Below are 22,470 nucleotides of genomic sequence, written 5' to 3' on the forward strand. Positions count from 1 at the left end.
CCATCAAAATTTGTGATGAAATTAAGGGGGTCAAAACACGAAATCCTGAATATCTCATTTTAGGTGCCTCGGATCCTGAATCTAACCTCATATTTGTAATCAGCACCCCAAAAAATATGTCTGCACAAAATTTCATTAAAATTGGGTCAAAAAAAATTTTGACTTTGTACCCCATTTTTGGGGTGCATATTTTGGGCATTAAAACCCTTATTTGCCCATGAAGATGAATTCTGATTCAAAATCTGATTGCGGATCCGGAATCTACACCTCAGAATACATATTCCTACCAAATTTCGAAGGAATCAGAGAAAAAAAAGTTTTCGCCGAAAAAAAACTCCTGGGATTACACCTTAGATTTTTGCCATTTTTAGCCAAAAAATCGAATCTCTTCGATTTGCTTGAAATTTTAGTTCTGTATATTTTCAGGGGTGCTGATTCCAAATCTGCAATCAGATTTTGAATATTTCGAAAACTCTGGGGTCCAAGGCTTTTTGAAAATTTAGGGGGTCCCCCAAAAATTCGAATTTCTGGATTTCTGGGGCACGGAATCCGAAAAATTCGTTCGAATTGTGATCAGCACCCCATAATACATGCCTATACCGAATTTCATCGAAATCGGAGACAAAAAATATTTGACCCTTGGCCCCCTACCTTAGATTGCCATTTCTCTGATACACCGGTAAAAAATATTTGACCCTTGGCCCCCTACCTTAGATTGCCATTTCTCTGATACACCGGTAACTAGACTTAACTCAAACTGTGTATAACTGATTGGTTGCCTCAAATCTATAAAGTTTCATTTATATCTTTTAGGAAGTTTGTCATCATTAGGATGGAATTATTGAAGTTTGTGTTCGATGATCAAGACTACATCAGATGAACTGGATAAATATGTGTTGGCAGCGTTAGAACTCACCGGGAGGATAAACAAACAAACGAACACATATTGGGAGAACTTGACTTCAGTTATAGTGAACTTTATGTCCACGAGGACTAACTATGTGATGACTTTGCTGCTGATGGGATAAATATCTGTTTGAACTAAAAACTGTAAAACTAAAACTACTGACGGCATCTAGAATCTGCCGGATAGAAAACAACAAGGAACATAGAAGTTCAGGTGATATACAATCCTATCCTCTGTCTCTCTTTCTATCATCTCTCACTCTTTCATCCTCATCTCTCATACTCATCTCTCATCCTCATCTCTCACACTCATCTCTCATACTCATCTCTCATCTCTCACTCTCTCATACTCATCTCTCATCCTCATCTCATACTCATCTCTCATTCTCATCTCTCATACTCATCTCTCATTCTCATCTCTCATTCCCATCACTCATCTCTCATTCTCATCTTTCATACTCATCTCTCATTCTCATCTCTCATTCTCATCTCTCATTCTCATCTCTCATACTTATCTCCCATACTCATCTCCCATACTCATCTCTCATTCTCATCTCTCATTCTCATCTCTCATTCTCATCTCTCATTCTCATCTCTTTGTCTCATTCTCATAGTCTCATTCTCATCTCACTCTCATCACTCATCTCATTCTCATATCACTCATCTCATACTCATCCCTCATTCATCTGTCTGTCTCATTCTCATAGTCTCATCTCACTCTCTCACTCTTTAATTCTGGTCTCATACTCATCTCACATCTCACTCTTTCATCCTCATCTCATTCTCATCTCACACTCCTCTCTCTGGTCTCATTCTCATCTCTCCTCTCATCTCCTTCTTCTGGTCTCATTCTCCACCATCTACCGGGTTGTGATAGGAACTAGTTCCTGTCTCGCCCGGTAGATGGCATTTTTTAACAAAATTTGCTTAAGCAATGGATAAATATGAGTTCCCCTGCAGGCTGTCAGTACGTCCCTGTAGCGTAGTGGGTAGGGTGCTGGACTGCTAGACCAGTGGTTGGTGGTTCAAATCCCGTATTTTAAATAATTTTTATTGGTTGTTGATTGAATAAAATGTTGAATTTTGATTTCGTTCGTTTCAATAAAATGTTGAATTTTACTTTTGCAAACAAGCTGTAACAAATTCCTACTTTGAATTTGGAATAAATCCTTTGATTTGTACTTTGCGTTTGTCCTTTGACTTTGTCCTTTTCCTTGTTGTGAGAGGGAAGAGTCCTTTCCGGGGCAAAGTGCCCGAGACAGAGATTTTATTAAAGAGAGCATTTTATATAGATGGACGTTTTATTTATTTACGTTACTTTTTACAACATGCGGCAAAACGAGATAATGACGAGTAGAGTCTGCGTCTCGAGGTTTGATGATGGTTCTGTAGTCGGAGTAGAGTCTGCGTCTCGAGGTTTGAGGATGGTGCTGTAGTCGGAGTAGAGTCTGCGTCTCGAGGTTTGAAGATGGTTCTGTAGTCGGAGTAGAGTCTGCGTCTCGAGGTTTGAAGATGGTTCTGTAGTCGGAGTAGAGTCTGCGTCTCGTGAGGATGGTGCTGTGCGTCTCGAGGTTTGACGATGGTGCTGTAGTCGGAGTAGGGCTGCGTCTCGAGGTTTGAGGATGGTTCTGTAGTCGGAGTAGAGTCTGCGTCTCGAGGTTTGACGATGGTGCTGTAGTCGGAGTAGAGTCTGCGTCTCGAGGTTTGACGATGGTGCTGTAGTCGGAGTAGAGTCTGCGTCTCGAGGTTTGACGATGGTTCTGTAGTCGGAGTAGAGTCTGCGTCTCGAGGTTTGAAGATGGGGGCAGTAACTCAAATATTGCCGGCTGAAAAACAAATCGTACAATCGTCAAGCTAATGAAGAAGATTGAATATGCAAAATGTTCGGATGGGTGTAGTTTAATATAATTACCTTATCTTTAAGATACCGAAACAGCAATCCCAATGCAGCAGCAGCAGCAGCAGCAGCAGCAGCAGCAGACTAGTTCAGGACGTTGCGACAAACGAATTGTGTGTACATGTAGTTGTCAGTAGTAGCGAACTGGTTTCGGTTTAACCCTAAAAAGACACAATATTCATAATGTATGAATGTGCGCGAAATAGAACGTCGGAAATCAGCAACAACAGCAACTCGTCTTCATCAGCAAATTAGCCGTCAGTATGTAGTTGAAATCCGACATCAACAGCAGCTGCAACACCAGTAACAGCAGCAGCAGTATCGGGATCTCCTCCGCGAACATCAGCACCATCCGCCAGTCTCATCTCGCGTTCTCAATCGCTAGGCGTTATAAATTCCTTCACGTTCCAGTCTCTCCTATCATCATCGGCCGCTTATTAGTTGGTTGTTCGCTTGAAGCCACACGTTCTTCACGCCTTGTTGCAGAGCTCTTATAGGTTGACCTTCATCACTGGACATCGGTTTTCGGACTGGCACCGGGTGGCTCGAACCGCGCTCCTTATACCTACATCGACCAATCAGCGACGGTGCATCATCGATGCGACCGGATTGGATCAATCAGAAGGCTCGATCGCGCATTCCTGTGACAGACCCGAGTCCGTGACGCTAATCCGCAAGAACCATTCAATTCGTGCCAAACATTTTCAATGGGGCCTACAGGTCATCGAGTTTAATTCGACTATTCATAGAGACACATAATGTTAAAGATAGAAATATCTAATACTACGATTTTAGCCTAAAATTTTATGCTGAAATTTTATCTAAACTATCCAACAAACTTAAGTGTAGATTTCCCTTCTATTTACGTCTGGTTTTGAACTATAATTCCGGCTCAATTTTACTATTTTTGAGTTTTGCTTTAGGATATCGAAGTTTGCTTAAGGGTTTGTGCAGTCACGCGGCACTATTGTGTAGTAGAGCGTATGGCAGGTCTCCAGAGAGTGATTCTCTATTAGATAGAGTCGTTTTGAATCCGAATTTATACACAAGTTCACCAGACATCGCCGCGTACACATCTTCTTTAACTGAAATCTGGTGAAGTTAAAGAATTATCAAAGTTTTTTCATCAGTTGAGAGAGAACTGTGATTGATCACCGCGCGCGCTGCTTGCACCGAAAAGTCGCTTGGATTTCTTCAGTTCGAGGAATTGAAATGATATAAAAAGATTTCCCAAACCCTCACCACTAAACATAAAATAACAACCTAATATTGTAAAAAAGTCGAAGCCCCTGGTGGAATTACTCCGCAGCCGGGACCGGTATTGTGGGATAAATAAATAATTCAGCCAGAAACGACTGAATTAAACATAATTTACCCCACACCAGTTATTTTGTAGGACTCACGCATTAGCAACCTCATTCCAGGGAGGACAGTGCTGCGCGTAGCCACCGTCCGCTTACCGGAGCTCATTGCCACATCCTGGCCCGCCTCCTCCGAGACTCGAACCTGGGCCACAGCGGTGACACGCAAGTCGCCTACCGACTACGCCATCCGGTCCGCCCGATTGTGACAGGAAAACATACGAACATATTCGACGGCCATTCATATTCGGAAAAACAACCATGACGTCACAATGGTCAACGCCGTGACGATGTCGACTCTGAATGAAATTGTCGTTTCTGACCAAACTTGAATTTCGCAGCTACGGTACCACTGGGTAACACAACACTAGATTTCTATGAAAAAAAAAAACATCATACTCATTTATTCAACTTTTTAAGACGCTTAATATCTAGACGTTAAATATAATTCAAATGTAATTTAAACACGAACACGAAATCTGGATTGCTCTATGCCCCACGCCCGGGACGGAGGAGCGCCAGCAGCGACTGACTAAACAAAACAGAAAGTCATCCCTGACCAAACGATATAAGGCTGGTGGTCCTATCATTCACGATGATGTTGGCTACGACAGTTTACCACCAGTACAAAACATAGAGTTTCCTGAGTTTGATTTAGATGTAGACAGTCTACCAACTGTCGATACAAACACTGATTATGACGCCCACGGATCCAAGATTCGTGTGCACAATGTATATCTGTCCGGGTCATGGTCATGGTTAAGTTAATCGAACGCGACGCTTGGGCATTGTTCATGTATAAAACACCGCAAAACGAATAGGCGTTATGTAATTGGACCAATAAATAATATCAACCCGTTAATGTATACTCTCTGAAAATTCTAACACACAAATTCCACTTCACAATTCCGTTCAAATTAGTTAATTGACCCTTCTCGACAACATAATAGACATTTTCACAAAACAGAAATATGAGGCGCTTGAAAACGCATCTATGAGTTCAAATTTCTAAAATCTTAAAATAGAAAGAAAATGCTGGTCGTTTCTCCTCACTTACGCGTGGCCCTCGATAGAGGGGAAATGTTTGCCGAATCGGCGTCCATTGAAAATTGAAAAGAAACGGTCTTATGATATCTTTACTTCTTTCTAATAACACTGTTCTACATCATAACAATCTATTTCGTTTTGTTAATTCAATATGCGGTATATTTCAAAGATATAGAATATATAGTTTCAGTTATATACATATAGAATTTCTCAAGTTCAGACCATTCTCTATAATCTTATATTTCTATGTTTATGGCTTCACCAGTTTACGTTATACTTTCTGACCATTTTTCGAGGCGATACCCTCGGTTTCAGAGCGGCATTATGATACGGCGCGCCCGAACCGGGGCGTGGAATTAGGGCGCGTGGTCCACACCTCATCCGGCGCCTGATTTCACCGTACGACCGACTGCGCGGCGCTCCGGGTAAAGATTGTCGAAACCGCAAGCGCCCAGACGACTTCACCGCACTCTGATGATGCACGTGTCTCAAACAGACGGCCTCCCGAGCGGCGTCGACTGGTCTCCTGAAGATGTCGATGATTTTAGCCACGTCGGACGCCGTGATCAAAACGCCTCCGAGTTCGTGCGCGATAACGTAATCTCGAAAACGATAGAGAAAATTCATAATTCGAGTACCGGCGAAAAGTCCGATCGCGCCGTCGATCAACTGCGATAGGGGACATTTCTTGTCCGAGTCGTTGTCATTATCAGTATCGGAGCGTTCGGAATTCCTAGGCGAGCACGTTGACACCAACGCGTGATTCGAATTCCAGTTCATTTCTTCGAGGTTGCAGTTCTCAAGCGCCGCATCCCAGCCCGCTCCGAACGTGTCGCAGTAAACGACTAGCATTTCCTCGAGCGCGGGTCGACACAATTCCCGAATTTCGCCATCTATCGACGGACGATCGTCGTTCTTCGAGTTACCGATACATGTACAGGGCGATTCGGTTATCGTAGCACTAACCCTGCTTTCCATCTCAAACGCGGGTTCGACTTCGGCGACGACGCCGCAATCGTTAACTTCAACCGCATCCGCGCTATCCTCTAACGCGACAACGGTATTCGCTATGCTCCCGAACAACACAAGGTAGTTGCCCAACAAATATTCGTAGCCACGTTTCATTTCAAGCGCCTGCAACTCATTCGCGTTGAAATTCAAAATATTGTCCATATCGGCGTCGGTTATTACAATCCTGTTCTCGCGGCTTTCAGCCAATAGCCGCGCCTCTTCGAACACACGTGCTCTGTGGTTGTAGTCTATATCCGCTACGTGGCGTTGCCGTCGTATCCAATCGAGCATGTGATCGGTTATTTCTGAAAGTAAATAATTTTGCAAAATACATTTTTTGAAAATTTAGAAATCCAGACTCCCATTCAGACAGCAGCAAGAATAGCAGATCCGCCCCTGCAGTTTAGTACCTTCTTCGTCGTCCAGTAATCCTAGTAGTTTCTGTCGAAGTTCGGCGCGTTCGTCAACTTCGCGTTCATCTCCCGGAAACAGTGTCCTGATGTCTTGTATGTATTGCGTAGTGTAGTCGAATCGGCGACGTTTTCTCAGCCGACTGACATTAGACAGCTGCTGTTGCTGCTGCTGCTGGTCGACTATCTACGAAGTATATATAAAAAGATTAACATAGCGGGAAAAATCAAATATACCTATACCCACCATCGGGTTTGAACGTGACGAAGATGGAAATGCCAATCATCTTTTCCAAAATGTACCCTTTGTCGTGTCGATGGACATCGTTCAATTTTTTTAAACCAAGTTTTGCGAACTGGTCTCTAGGCCTATTAAAACTTGGAGTAATCGAACTCAGTAATCAGAGTAAATTCAGTTTATGATTACTCCACGGTTAAGGTGTGGCAAAACAGGACGAGATTACCACTTGGGTCCGCACCGACAACATAACTTTTAATGCTTGGGTATAGGAATCTTCGATAAGTCTTTTAGATAAGCCTTACACTTTATGTTTATATTATAACCCTTCATTCCACCTAACTTCTTAATATAAACTGAACTTGACGAGGTTAAACTTCGCAATGAGTCGCCAATAAAGAGTTCAATATAAAAATCACAAAGCCGAAAAGTTCTAATATCAAAACGTTAAATTCACCTGAAAACATGCCTTGACAATGGTTTTCAGTCGAAAACCGAAAATTCGGATCTTTGAAATAAATTTCAACGTTTCTAATATTTCAACTGATTGTGGAACTTTTATTTCGGCTAAAACAATTGATACCTCGTTTCTCATTTCTGCCGATGAGCTTAAATTTGACCAGGTCGGCCCCGCCTATCTGTACATTACTTTTTTTTCTAAATCATGATCAAGCTCACCATATTAAGACCCGACAAACCTATACAAAAAAATGTACTGAAATGTTTTGCGGTTTACAAAACGACCCAGGCCACTAGTAGAAACAAGGTATCATTTTGATTATCTAGCTTTATAATCTCAAGAGCAATTAATTCCATCATCTTACTGACATTTCTTTGTAACGAGTTAATCATGTCTATGATTTCGGCGTCGTGGCTTGCTGGAAGAATGGCGAACGCCGGGAACCGCGGCCAGAAATGCCTGATCTCCATCGAAAAACCGATCTCGCCGTCTATTTCCAGTCTCGACCTGTCTGTAGGCGCGATCAACTGCGACAGGTTACTGCGCGATCGGCGAGACTCGACGACCCGCCGCACGAATCTACGATCGCCTACGTGCTGTTGAATCCGCGACCAGAACGACCCGATGCAACGTTCACCCTCAATCGCCCGACGCGGCGGCAAGTTCGTCGAATCTTCAGCTTCGAAGTTTCGCACTCGCACGACACTGTCCGCGTCTACGATTTCGTCGAACATGCTGATACTGAACAGTTCCCGCGACACGATGTCGTCCAAACTGTCTAAAGACTCCATCAGCATTTCGATTTCAGAATCCAACCAATCTTCGCTGATTACCGGATTCGCTAACGCCGAGAAGTCTTCGAATTCGTGGTCGCTACCGGTCGGAAAATTGGCCACAATCTGATCGGAAAATCTATCTAAGGACGGCGAAGAAGACGATTGTTGAAGAGGGATGTCTTCAGTTGGTAGCGCGTAGTCTCTGAACTCGGCCACGACCGGGATGACATTTCTAAACTGCACGGCTTCCTCAATGCACGGTATGACAGGTGTCGAACCTACATCATCAGTCGTATCTCGTTCTTCACCTGGAGAGTCCATATTCTCCTCAGTGACATCACCATCAGTGTACTCCTCATGAGAATGGACTTGTCCGTTGTATCGGTTATCATCTACATCTTGTAGATTATCCTCAACGCTACGATCATCCATCGCGCTTATTAGGTTATCATCATGTTTATACACGTGAGAGGCCTCGTGGATTGTCGATCCGGTCCTGGCAACAGTTTCCAGCCAATGCAACCATAGATACCGTGTACACAATCATGGTTTCCATAGAACAAGCGACTGATTGTACAGCCTGAGGCCAGTGTTCAAAAAATGTTTAAAGATACCGGCGAATAAATAACAAAGTAACAATCGTGCAGGAATCCCTGTTAGTGCTAACCGTGGTTAGTAAACTATAGTTAGGCATAAATGGGCGCAGGAAAACGCTGTTAGCTAATCATTGTCTTCATGCGGCCTCTTATTTCAAGCTGGTTAGCCTAACCACGGATAAGCCACTAACCACGGTTAGGCTAACAGGGTTTTCCTGCGCCCGCCCCTGGTTATCACTCATGGTTTCCAGCTAGCTTTTTCCCACTGCCACAAGAAACAGACTGGCCGAAATCACTCGTGAAAACCAAGCTTAATTCAAGTGAAGAAAAACACACAATATGAAGAAAGACTAAGAGAGTATTTGACGTTTTGACTCAATTCTATTTTTCTAGCTTCTTAGAATAGCCTGCAGTCTAGAATCGAGTCAAAAAATGAAATATCATACTCCCATAGTTTTTCTACGTATTGTGGGTTTTTCTTTGATGGAAACATCAATCCATGCAGATTGACATTACCCATCAAACGCTGAACACTGAGAGACCATACAGTATTACAGTATATACCATTTGAAATATTTGATTATCTACATATACTTAAGGAATAGATTCCAATAATACCAACTAATTGGATAGATTTTTTTTAACGTTTAATCGTTCATTGGTAATAAAAAAACATCACATTTTACATAATTGTTATTTTCGCGACGATAAGCTTTAGTAAGTTTATCGAACGCGAGAATTTGAAGCGTGCAAAAACATTTCAATTACAAGCCCATATTTCAAGTTCTACGCGAAATAGTTCTACCTTCTGGCTCCCGGCTAGATCAAGTAAACCGCTAGCGACAGTATAGAAATTTTCATTCCATAGGAAGAAATCGTAAGTAGACGACTACAGGCGGTCCTTTGCTCATCATCTATAACCAGTACCTGATACACAACCCTGACCACATTTATATCTGGCATTTGAAATTAAGAGGTATTTTTTGCGGGTAACCTTTCTGGTAATACAAACATTGCATGATGAAGACTTCATATATATATGGGTATTATAGGGATCATTCATTTATTAACTACGCACAAAATTCGAATTTTTTCGACCCCCCTCACCTCTTGTGCGCAAAATCGGCCATTTTTTCATATACGTTTAACATTACAGTACGCAATTGAACTTACCCCTCCCCTTCCCCTAATACATATGCGTAATAAATGAGTGACCCCTTATAGAATGTACCTCGTCCCTATTGCATCGAATTCCTGCTACTTTGAGAGGCTTCCCGACACAGAGAGCTTTTTGGAATACATATATAATATTACGAATTGAGACATTAACATAATAATCACATCATAAAATAATTAATAATGATAACAATGAAGATTATTGCACAACGCAAAGTAATTAGTGTATTTTTGTTAAAAAAAAGCTTCAGGGCCCAGTCATACAGTTGTGAATGCCAATGAATCGTTTTTCAATCTCCGAGTTGAAAGTATTGTAACTCACAACTGTTGAACTGGTTGACTCTAAGCCGCCGTCAATCATAAGTACCATATTTTCGTTAAATATTTTTGCTGCTTAATCAAAATATATAATCATATTGCTACGTGAACTGTATGAATACTATAAAACATCGAGATGAGACTGGTTAAAAAACATTCAAATAATGAAACAAAAAACAGGACAACACAAAAAACTGCTAAGACATTAATTTCATACATAATCAAAACAAAGGTCGGAATATCTCATCCCCCGCGGCAGGGATTTACGGTAATCCTGATGGCATCGTTAGACTCGGCCAATGCCCAACTAGTCCGGGCATGCAGGTTTACCGCAAGAAAACTTGCGGCACCAATCAGATTGCCTTAGTATAATCGCCGAGACCGATAAACTATTATTAGAAAAACTCGGACTAAAATAAAACAGGGGCCGGTTTTATAGACTGGTATTACCTGTAACCCGGGGGCTAAATCAATTGATAATGAATTGAGTTAGCCCTTGGGTTAAAGGTAGTACCAGTCTATAGAACCGGGCCCAGGATTTCCGTTTCGCTATTATTAATGACATCATCTAAGCTGCGCATGTAGCTGCACACCCGGTCTAGTGTGGTGGGGTTTCGTACTGTGGCGAGTCTCGATGTCATCGGGTTCGAATCCATGCCGTGGGAGGATGTAGTATCTAAGAATTAATACAAAACTTTAACTCTTGAACAAGCATTCGACTTGGCAATCGAAATTTGCCAAGTCATTCGTTTAGTCCCTCTCAACAAGCCTTTCATTCAGGGAAATGGTCCCGACTTTTTACAATTTTACAAACTTTCCCAAGCATTACCGTCGTAATACAATGTACTGCGTATAGAAAAATATTCATCTAAAAACAACAGCATCACGCCAGCAAACTCGACGTTTCTAAAGGTCCGTGCGAACCGGTGAAAATCGGCCGTTCGTCCAAATGCGCGACGAACAAATGCATGTCGACTTTCAATCGCATTTTCTGGAAATCTCGGATGTACGTGAAGAAATACAAGACGAAACTGAACGCCATCACCCACTCGGACATCGTGCTCACTATATGCGCCTCGAAACCCTACAAAAACAATTCACATTTTCATCTACGGTAAATATCTGAGATCATAACCGTTCAGGGGTGGATCCACGGGCAGACTTTGACAACAGCGCAATACAAGAAAAGCGCATATATACTGCGAAAGGGCAATTAACGGCGCAAAGCAAACGCCAAGCCAAAATGGGCCGGGATTATTTCACAAAACAATTCACATTTTCATATAGACATCTGAGCTTATGACCAGTCACGCACACTCTTTGACATGAGCGCAAAGACAAGGGCATACTACGAAAGGGCAAGAAATGATGTAAAGCAAACGCAAAGCCAAATGGGCCAGGATTATTTCACAAAATCTTAGTAACTTTGGTGAGATTCAACAAATTAGAAGCTAAATGACGGGCAGTGTACTGCTGTTCTATTAGAAGTTGCTGGTGGAAAATTTGTCATTCGTTTTCCGATGGGCATGATGGTAAATTGCTGCGGAAGTGCACAAGCTCTTAGTGCTCCCGTCAGGAGCCGCCCCTACCGGTGACAAGTTTGACAGTTGATATACTTACAGGGTCAGACGGTTTCCAGTGTATCTTCGTGTGGTCTTTCGGTGGATTATCACTCCACAGTTCACGCGATATCACAGCCGATATGAAAGCTACAAACACTACGGTCAAGGTACATAGACACAATTTGGTACACGTAGAAGATTTCCTTTACCATGGTTCCTACAGAACCATCGATATGAAATTTGAGGGGTATTTGAGGGGCTTTTGGGGGTACGATCACCAAATTTGAGGGTCATTTTTCACGACGGAAACCTAATTGATACAGTAATCAACTGTAAAAAACAGTACCAGTAGAATACTTGGCATACTTATCAGCCCATACCAAGCAAAATACATTGAGGCACCTATGAGTAACCTTATTAAATTCAACTATATTCGATACTAAATTCAATTTCCTGTTGACTTTGTTTTGAGTGAAAGAACTCATCTACGGTCGGAGGCCACTCACGACTGAAGAGCCTTCTTTCCACGATAAGCTGCCAGAAAACTTTCTGTCTGGAAACGTAGGCTTATTAAAAATTTGCTAAGGTGAACGAAAGGGCCGAACTTGGCTGTAACTAATCATTTAACTATACTATTACTATTATTACTGAGGTTAATTCTGGCGGGATATTTGTGCGCTGGGCCACAGTAAATACCTTCCGAATGGTCATGAACTACCGTACATTCATTTAGTAAGTTAGTATGAAGAATCCAATGTGTCAACACTTATACTTTCTCAAGCTCCCAGTCTGACTCGGCCTATAGCTGGTCAACAGTTATTGCGATTCACAACGCCGGTTTTACAAGTTACCACAATCAACTTCAATTACTACTACTATTACTTCTACAAGTGCAGATAAAAGGATACCAGATGTCATACTTATTAAACCGATAATGCCGACCGTCAATCGTATTCGAGCGATCAGTATACCGTTACAGCTCGGGTACATCTTATATGACAGCGACGCCTGCGTCAACATATAACCAACACCGAGCACGAACACCAACGAAGCACCGCTTAGATGTACAGGCTCTATGTTACTTTCCTTCAAAGTAAAGAAGAAAAAATTGAGGTCGTTTTAAACATGGACACATAGATTTTATAGCTAATGGCTAGGTCCAAAACCTTTATGTGACTTAAGCAGACAATTTTCAAGCTTCAGGAATTCGACTGCAGTCAAATGTATGAAGCTTATTCATACAGGAAGAAGGGTTGTTTGAAACATAGCGGGGCCCTGGTTTTTAAGTTGCTAGTCCTATACAGTTAGCACCAAGAGGTCCCTGGCGTTGGCTGTCAAGACACATGGATAAAGCGCTCTGCTAACTTAGACAGGCTGCGAGTCATAACATATAACGAAAAGGCCCTGGCCGTCTCTCAAGATCCACTTAGGGTTACACCATTACTTAAAGTTGGAACGTAAAACTCTACTAAACTAAACTTGAATGGTTAAATAGTTTCGTTGGTATCTACCTGGAAATTGGCGACTATCGACAGCCCCAGAGACGAGATGCAACCGAGCACGAGGCTCGTCTTGTTGAGAATGTGCGACGTTCTGTCTAAATTATCACGAAACGCTGCGATTAATTTGTACCGGATACAAACACAAACAAACGCTGAAAGAGATCATACGAAATTATATGATGAATTTGACGATATTCAGAAAGTCACGATAGTTTTTCTAGAGGACGACGTAAAACATGTGATAATATCGCTTAATTCGGTAAGTTGGTAGCTGATCATACTATCAGACCAGACTTCACATGATATTTCTTATAGCAGTAGTTTTCACAAAAAATGAGAGTAATTTGATATAGAAAAATAGTACTTTGATAAAAAATTCGGGGAATTATTCTGATTTTGTGAGTGTTTTGAATTGATATTCTTGAGAGTAATGCAGCTCTTAAAAGAGTAGAAACTACTCTAAAAATAAATAGTAGTTGTTCATCACAATTAAGGCAAAATTTTAGGAAAAATTGACTGCACAACTTTTGAAACACAGAACTTACACAAAAACGCCGACATATTTAAAAACTGGCCGAATATACAACTTTCAGGGGACGTCGTTCCGGTATCACTGAAGTGAAAAATATAATCATTTCATTACTGGTCTGGAAGTAGACTCCTAACTTGAATAGTAAACCACTGAAGTGAATTTCACTAAAGTGTAGTTGGAAGAACTATCATTTTCCCTGATTCTCAGCTCGGTATCAGGGAAAAGTAAAACGCCCGGTACTCAAGCCCAACCCGCACAAAGCAGGGAAACACATAAACGTGGAATCAAATATATTGTTTGGTCTCAAAAACATTGCTTCTCAAAACCAGGTTTCTTGAAAATGCTGACGATACAGGGAATCACTCAGAAATATTTCCAATCTATGTCTCCTGTTTCAGTGTTGCCCTGCGTCGTTTGTGCTGGGCTTCCCACTCCCAACATTAACAAATCAGGCGCAGTTTACAATGTATCATAGAAATAATACATGTATTGATTATATCTCTGGTTACTTTCAAAGACTTACCTAATGTAAGGGAAATACGGCTCGACATGACCTAGCGAAACAGCTATTGTGTATGAACCGATGAATGTTGCGCAAGATACGATTCCCAGAGCAATTGGGAACCAACTGAGATTAGGGACGCATTGACAACAACGTGGCATTGTGAATCGTTTAGGCTGAAATGAAAAAAAAAATATATGCTTAGTCTTGATTCATTCCAGGGTGGCTTGAAACATTAATGTCGCTTTAAAGGTTTGTTTCTGTCAGAAAGTCTAAACAAGGTTCATGTACAGTATTTGTAATCTTCAATTTTCAATATCTTTTCCAGGGCCAAATTTCTGCTAGACTAAACAAGGTATGAGCTCATACTCGCTAAGGCAGAATTGAAATGTCACTATAACAAATACTAGGCCTTGTACTAAAACCACAAGAAAAAAATTATCAATGTCCACATTTCTAAAATTCCATAAATTTTTCATAGCTTCCAACACGAAACTAGAAATTTTTCCGGGACTTTCAGGATCAGTATCTGTCTAAAACTGGCAAATAAACTCAATATCGGTGAAACATGGTCGAACAGCTTGGAAATTCCAGTAAGCATCACCCTTCCACACAGATCAAGGTCATTTCAAATTCTTCCGCCTTTACCCGGTAAAACGTAATATTTAAAATCAACCTAACGTGATATTTCAAACCAACTCTTTACAGAGGAACTAACGTATCTTTTTCCAAAACTTACATTAGGTTTCTCTACTATAGCTAACCCTCTAGTTAGATCATCCATTCGTATTCATACAATACACAACGATCCATTCATTCATCGAAGGCAATACTTGAACGCGAACCGCGTATTGTACAGTTAGGTTATCTCTAATTTACTGATAAACGGAAGAAGGTTCTCGGGTCCTTTAATCGACAATGACGCTCCAATTTGTGACCTCATCATGTTCTTTGACCCTATCAGGGTATGAGATAAGACATTTACCCGTACAATGGCTAAAACGGGATGTTCGTCATATTCTCGTGAGGTAATGACACAAATTAGTAACTGTCACAATCTCATGATTTCAGGAGTGACTGCATTACATTCTTGCCCATCCATGTTCAAAATATAGGAAAACTACAAGAATTCTTATGACTCTTACAAGTGACTCCCATATCCACTTATATGCACTGGAACCTGATTCAATGGTTGTGAGTTAGATATAATTCTGAGTAAAATCAGTTCCTTATATGATTAAGTCTAGTATGAAATACTAGATCACAAGTATCCAATCAAAAACTGCCATGTTGCATATAAATGACTTTTGAACAATGACAATGCTAAAATTATACTATTCACGCTCGGCAACTAATAATTACGTAATCGGGTTTCAGATTTTCTAAATTCTTTCAGGTTAATGAAGAAAAATTTGTTTATTTGAAATTCATTTGAAGAGTTTATTGCTTAATTATGAGGATGTCCATGAACTAACCGTAGTTATCGACCTGTCTGTGGTTTAATTTCACTATCAGATATCGTCACAAACCCCATTACTATAAGCCCACTGATTATCAAAGCATACCACCAATAATGATTATCGGTAACTAACTCAACCCCGAAACCTAATCTATACTAGCATACCGCTAGAAAGAACGTGATTTAAACTGAAGTTTTACCCCTATTACGATGCTATACTTTGTTAATAATAGGCGATCTAACAATATTTTAACATACTTACATGATGAAAAGACCAAAAACCGTATGGATTATGATTAAAAACAACACACCCCTGCTGATAATACCTCGCTAATTTTGCTAGCTTTTCACGCGAGCTAAACTAGATTATAATCTTATTACGTCCAGACTAGGACTAGACAAAGAAAAACGTCCGAAAATATAGGACAATAAATAAATATAAAGCAATAAATAACTGTCAAGTTTTATTCGGTGAATTCCGGTAGTACACGGTAAGGCTAAATACAGTCTGGGTAATTGGGATTCCCCTGAAAACTTATCAATTAAGTCACGCGAAAATGAATCACTGTCCTATCTATTTACCTCGTAATTCTCCGAATTTATCCCTGAATAGTTCTTCATTTCCTGGTTTTGTCCATGGGCGCAGCCATATTGTTTTGGTTCGTGAGAAAATGAAATTTACCTTACGAAACCACACGACACTTAATTTTCTCTTAGACTCCTATCATTAGCACATCGATTCTATCTGGTCAGTGAATCTACAATTTAACATCAAATGATAAGAAATTAAGTTGAAAAACCTACCAATTGTGGGTTTCCTCGTCGTAGCCACAAATGCATCGTTTCGATAGCCGAGTATACATTTCGTACAAACAGCAAAACAGGTGCCCTTAGGCCTTTACCTATTCACTGGTCGCCGCTTTCATATACAATAAAATGATTTTGTTGTCCATTCTGGTCGCTTAAGAACAAAAAATTACAAAACGAATTTAAAGTAGGTAAATTAGGCTCACCATGATAGTGATGTGGACTTACCACCCGTGAATAACATTTTACTTAGTTTAGATATCCCCTTTTCCAAGTAACAAACACATTTTATTTGATTTTTGAAGCGGCAACCAGTCAATCTGAACTGGCAGGCTAGTTCCCGGAAGTTTTCGTGTTGAATGGAATGGGAAAACCCAGAATTACTTCCGGATTCTTGAAACTGGAATGTAGGTTAATGCGCCTTTTTATCTGTGTTTATTTCTCTTATCTATTGCCCGCTGATTATGTTTAATGAATGGTTACGAGTCGAGTTGCATATGAGCTATCCACGTTCCCCTCTCGACCCGTTACTCTCTCGACCCGTTCCCGTCTCGACCCTACCGTACGATAGCGCCACCACAGTCGATTATTTGAACCATAACACTTGCGCGTATCGGATTCGGTTTTCACAGAACGATCAGTGACACTTCCCAACAATTTTTAGAACTTGATTAGATTCTTTAAACTTTTGATTGAAAAGATCGAATGAGGAAATCACCTCCAATGTGAAGAAAAGTAAAAATTCAGGATGCGAAAAACAATTTCCCGTCGAAATTTCCTCCCAGAATCTGGGAAGAATATATTCACTGTTTAAAAGCTTTACACTAATTTCAAATGAATTACACGAGTTGAATTATTTTGGTTTCTTAGAAATAAAATCAACTTTATTTAAATCCTTCAAACCATGTTCCTAAAAACGACCCAGCCCGCGGCATTTTAATTGGGACATGTTTCATTGTGCCATTTATCAATTCAAATGTAATTCATCAAATTTATGAAAAAAAAATTATTGTATAAATTTTGCAAAAAAATTAAGATCTTGTTCAATTTTATGACGCGTTGATTTCTAGATCACGTTGTTCCCCACACCATGTTCCCGTCTCGACCCTTCAAATCTGGCTCTACTCTCTACACAGTCCCGTGGACCCTATGTTCCCGTCTCGACCCTTCACATCTGTCTCCACTCTCTACACAGTCCTGTGGACCCTATGTTCCCGTCTCGACCCTTCACACCTGTCTCTACTCTCTACACAGTCCCGTGGACACCATGTTCCCGTCTCGACCCTTCTAACCTGTCTCTAGTCTCTACACAGTCCCCTGGACACCATGTTCCCGTCTCGACCCTTTAAACCTGTCTCTACTCTCTACACAGTCCCGTGGACACCATGTTCCCGTCTCGACCCTTCAAAACTGTCTCTAGTCTCTACACAGTCCCGTGGACACCATGTTCCCGTCTCGACCCTTCAAATCTGTCTCTACTCTCTACACAGTCCCGTAGACACCATGTTCCCGTCTCGACCCTTCACACCTGTCTCTACTCTCTACACAGTCCCGTGGACACCATGTTCCCGTCTCGACCCTTCTAACCTGTCTCTAGTCTCTACACAGTCCCCTGGACACCATGTTCCCGTCTCGACCCTTCACACCTGTCTCTACTCTCTACACAGTCCCGTGGACACCATGTTCCCGTCTCGACCCTTCTAACCTGTCTCTAGTCTCTACACAGTCCCCTGGACACCATGTTGCCGTCTCGACCCTTTAAACCTGTCTCTACTCTCTACACAGTCCCGTGGACACCATGTTCCCGTCTCGACCCTTCAAAACTGTCTCTAGTCTCTACACAGTCCCGTGGACACCATGTTCCCGTCTCGACCCTTCAAATCTGTCTCTACTCTCTACACAGTCCCGTAGACACCATGTTCCCGTCTCGACCCTTCACACCTGTCTCTACTCTCTACACAGTCCCGTGGACACCATGTTCCCGTCTCGACCCTTCAAAACTGTCTCTAGTCTCTACACAGTCCCGTAGACACCATGTTCCCGTCTCGACCCTTCAAAACTGTCTCTAGTCTCTACACAGTCCCGTAGACACCATGTTCCCGTCTCGACCCTTCACATCCGTTTCTAGACAGTTTCTGGGATACTCTGACATATCTAATCGGCTTGTAATATTTCCACTCAGTGGGACGAGCCTTTAAAAAAGATGGAAATTAATATTAAAATTGGTCGAATATTCATTGATTAAAAAGATGAGAAATCTACAAAATCGATGCCGACGGACTGAATATTGATACATGTATACATAAGGAAAATTTCTACAATTTTCAATCAAACTCAGTGAAATTTTCAGGAATATGCACCATACACATTACAATGAAAACTCATTAGAACGAACTCAAAGAACCAGAAGATTACAACCGACATTGTCCTAATAGTCGAAATTCTAGATTTTTGATAATCGATAATTCGGTAGGTATATCAGAAGTATAACTAGGCTACAATGTTCCTTGGCTGAATCCCATGGTCTTCAATACGAAAGGCTTTCATTCTCATCTTAATTTTCTTTTTTTTTGACGCCTTATAAAACGTTACCATTATGAAACCTAAACAATGCTAACCATTCAGCGTCATTTTACAAACGACAGCCGTAAATCGATGTGCAAAACGTCACAGGTTTATGTGTACACAAACAAGCTATCTGGCAAAATATTATTGACATAGATGTAGAATGGCTTCCTGTGATTATATAATGACCTATATTTGAACGTCGAAATGTTATATTGCATTAAATATCATTAGAAGACGTATTGTAAAAGTAAAGGATGTATGATTATATCAGAAGCGGCAGGCATAAATAGAAATGATAAGTAAATCGGATTATTCGGTTAAATGGCGGATGTATACACGATGCAGAAGTCTGATATAAAAGTCGGACCCTGACGTGGGCATGCCGGTGGAATGACGAAGCTATCTACGATGTGTGTAGGGCCGGCGTGAATTTCATCAGCGGCTACAAGCGGTCAATATGAAAATGTGTAAACATATAATTTCAATATTCAATCGTTTGTGAAAATATGTTTGATATTAGGAGTATGCAAGTTTCGTGAGATTAGCAATTTATAATAGCATAGCTGTCATATACGGCTCCGCGTCCTCTGATGGCATGTGTATTAGGTGACAATTCAATTCAATTCTTTATTGATCCTTATTACATTGAAATTCCGGGATAAAATTCCCAAATTCAATAAATACAAATTTTGAAATAAATTAATACAACATACATGACACACGGGTAATTCATACAGAACAACATAAGCATGTTATTTTAAATGACAATGTCTACTTCAACCCACCCAGACTCAAGACTCTAGGATATCGAGTGACAGCCAAACCCGTGGCCCGGGCCCGGGGACCGGGCCGGCTGGCTAGGCCACACGATATGCTCGAAGTCATGATGAAGCAGACATCAGAAGAGCTCTTTCTTCATCCATGGAGGCAATGAAGTTGCAGACCAGCTTAGAGGCATAAGTAAATGAAGTCGGTCGCAAGTTCGCGATCAATTATTGAGAATTTTCAATAAAAAAATTTAAACCACTACTAGAGTCGAAGACCTGTATCATCTACCCAATCGCCAAATCTCATCATTCCCCAAATTTCTTAAAACTTCGATTTCAAATTTGCAATTCCACATTAGCTTAGCCCAGAAATTCTACACTTTTTTCTCAGGCGTCAAATAATTTTCTAAAATTAATTTTCTTGTTTCTGCCTGTTGTAGCCCGACAAATCGTGAATGACAAATCATTACTTATATCGAAATATCTTGATACAAGATACGTAACACCATCTTAATGGCTTCACTAAACCTGTGTCCACTAAAAATGTCGAGACGGGAACATGGTGTCCACAGGACTGTGTTGAGAGTAGAGACAGGTGTGAAGGGTCGAGACGGGAACATAGGGTCCACGGGACTGTGTAGAGAGTAGAGACAGGTGTGAAGGGTCGAGACGGGAACATAGGGTCCACGGGACTGTGTAGGGAGTAGAGACAGATTTGAAGGGTCGAGACGGGAACATAGTGTCCACGGGACTGTGTACAGAGTAGAGACAGGTTAGAAGGGTCGAGACGGGAACATGGTGTCTACGGGACTGTGTAGAGACTAGAGACAGGTTAGAAGGGTCGAGACGGGAATGTTGTGGGGTTGCTTTCGGTTCTCCAACAATGTTGTGGAGTTGAGTTTCTCAACCAATTGTTGTGGGGTCACGTTGCGTTCTCCCCTCGTGTTGTCGTTGTTGGTTCCGATTAATCCGATAAGTGATATCCCTCTGACTCCGGAATAATAACAACTCTTCTCGTGGGTCTACGTTCTTTCTTTATTTTCCCGCACAATTCTTATTCCTTCCTACAGCTCGTATTTTTAGGCTTCTCCGCCACTCTAGCATCTCTCTCCCCCTTACTGTGCTGACCCTCCCTTTTTATCTTATATCATGTTACTCGTGACGTATACTTCTACATATGTTATACGTCACGAGTTTATTACTTGTTTACTTCCTAGCCATACCAGAGCTCAAGGCTGCCGCTATAACCAGCAACCCTACGCAGATACTCACGTCACTTTCACCTATCTTCTATTCAGTGTCTTGTGTGCGACGTAAGCATCTACGTAGGTTGTTTACTAACTTCAGCCACTGCCCTGAACTCTGGCTTCCCTCCCTCTATGCAAACTACTAATTTATCACCCCAATAGGAACATGGTGTCCAGGGGACTGTGTAGAGAGTAGAGACAGATTTGAAGGGTCGAGACGGGAACATAGAGTACCTGTCCACGGGACTGTGTAGAGAGTAGAGACAGATTTGAAGGGTCGAGACGGGAACATAGTGTCCACGGGACTGTGTAGAGAGTAGAGACAGGTTAGAAGGGTCGAGACGGGAACATGGTGTCTACGGGACTGTGTAGAGACTAGAGACAGGTTAGAAGGGTCGAGACGGGAACATGGTGTCCAGGGGACTGTGTAGAGAGTAGAGACAGGTGTGAAGGGTCGAAACGGGAACATGGTGTCTACGGGACTGTGTAGAGACTAGAGACAGATTTGAAGGGTCGAGACGGGAACATAGTGTCCACGGGACTGTGTAGAGAGTAGAGACAGGTTTGAAGGGTCGAGACAGGAACATAGTGTCCACGGGACTGTGTAGAGACTAGAGACAGGTTTTGAAGGGTCGAGACAGGAACATAGGGTCCATGGAGAAAGACCCACGGGATCTGTAGAGAAAGATAACGCGTCATGAATTTAACAATCATCTTTATTTTTTTTGCAAAATTCAGACATTAATTTTCTTCATAAATTTGATGAATTCGAATTGATTAATGGCAATAAACATGCCCCAAACAAAATGCCCCGGGCCGGGTCGTTTTTTGAAAAAAACGGTTTGAGAGATTTAAAGAAAGTTGATTTTATTTTTTAGAAACCAAAATAATTACACTCGTGTAATTCATTCAAGATTATATTTGAAACTAGTTTAGCTTTACCAGTAAATATATATTATTTCTGGGAGGAAATCTCGACGGGAAATTGCTTACTTCGCATCTTGAATTTTCACTTCTGTTGACATTGGAGGCGTTTTCTTGGTAAGTGCAGATCCACACCTCTCGTGATTGACGCAATCTGCTGAATGACAGAATCCAGGCTAAAATCTTTCTAGTGAAGATATCTAAAAATTAACCAATGGCAAACCACTGAATTGCTGAATTTTGAATCTGAAATACGTGTTGATATTAAATGTAATTGATTGAACCGTTTACGCGGGGAGGTGCGGATCTGCACTTAAGCTTATACCGTTTCCATCATTCGATCTTTTCAATGAAAAGTTTTCAAAAATCTAATTTGATTTTTTAAAATTGTTGGTAGGTTCACA

At 41.3% G+C, this 22,470-nt stretch overlaps 1 protein-coding gene across 4 annotated transcripts; it reads right to left on the reverse strand.

Moving 5' to 3' along the window:
* Positions 1-9,360: 9,360 nt before the first annotated feature.
* On the reverse strand, positions 9,361-16,688 carry LOC141912617 (DNA damage-regulated autophagy modulator protein 1-like). Of its 4 annotated transcripts, none has more exons than XM_074803919.1 (7): positions 16,558-16,688; positions 14,316-14,470; positions 13,806-13,873; positions 13,270-13,412; positions 12,667-12,844; positions 11,817-11,905; positions 9,361-11,280 (listed from the first exon to the last, which is right to left on the reverse strand). In XM_074803919.1, exons 1-7 carry the CDS (start codon positions 16,591-16,593, stop codon positions 11,080-11,082), a joined length of 870 nt encoding a protein of 289 aa, XP_074660020.1. In that variant the 5' UTR covers positions 16,594-16,688; the 3' UTR covers positions 9,361-11,079. The 4 variants fall into 4 exon arrangements, with proteins under 4 accessions (XP_074660020.1, XP_074660019.1, XP_074660021.1 ...); XM_074803918.1 differs by lacking the exon at positions 16,558-16,688 and adding an exon at positions 16,336-16,406; XM_074803920.1 differs by lacking the exon at positions 16,558-16,688 and adding an exon at positions 16,016-16,269.
* Positions 16,689-22,470: the final 5,782 nt, after the last annotated feature.

The sequence above is a fragment of the Tubulanus polymorphus genome, chromosome 11, assembly GCF_964204645.1.
Source record: "Tubulanus polymorphus chromosome 11, tnTubPoly1.2, whole genome shotgun sequence".
Taxonomy (NCBI): Eukaryota; Metazoa; Nemertea; class Palaeonemertea; order Tubulaniformes; family Tubulanidae; genus Tubulanus; species Tubulanus polymorphus.

What these genes read in the sequence shown, in the direction of transcription:
- LOC141912617 (XM_074803917.1), bottom strand. Translation starts at nt 15,078, where the DNA reads ATGGATGATCTAACTAGAGGGTTAGCTATAGTAGAGAAACCTAAT. An exon ending in CTATAGTAGAGAAACCTAAT is followed by an intron (nt 14,471 to 15,033) that starts GTAAGTTTTGGA and finishes TTTTCATTTCAG; the next exon opens with CCTAAACGATTCACAATGCC. An exon ending in AAATATGTCGGCGTTTTTGT is followed by an intron (nt 13,413 to 13,805) that starts GTAAGTTCTGTG and finishes GATCTCTTTCAG; the next exon opens with CGTTTGTTTGTGTTTGTATC.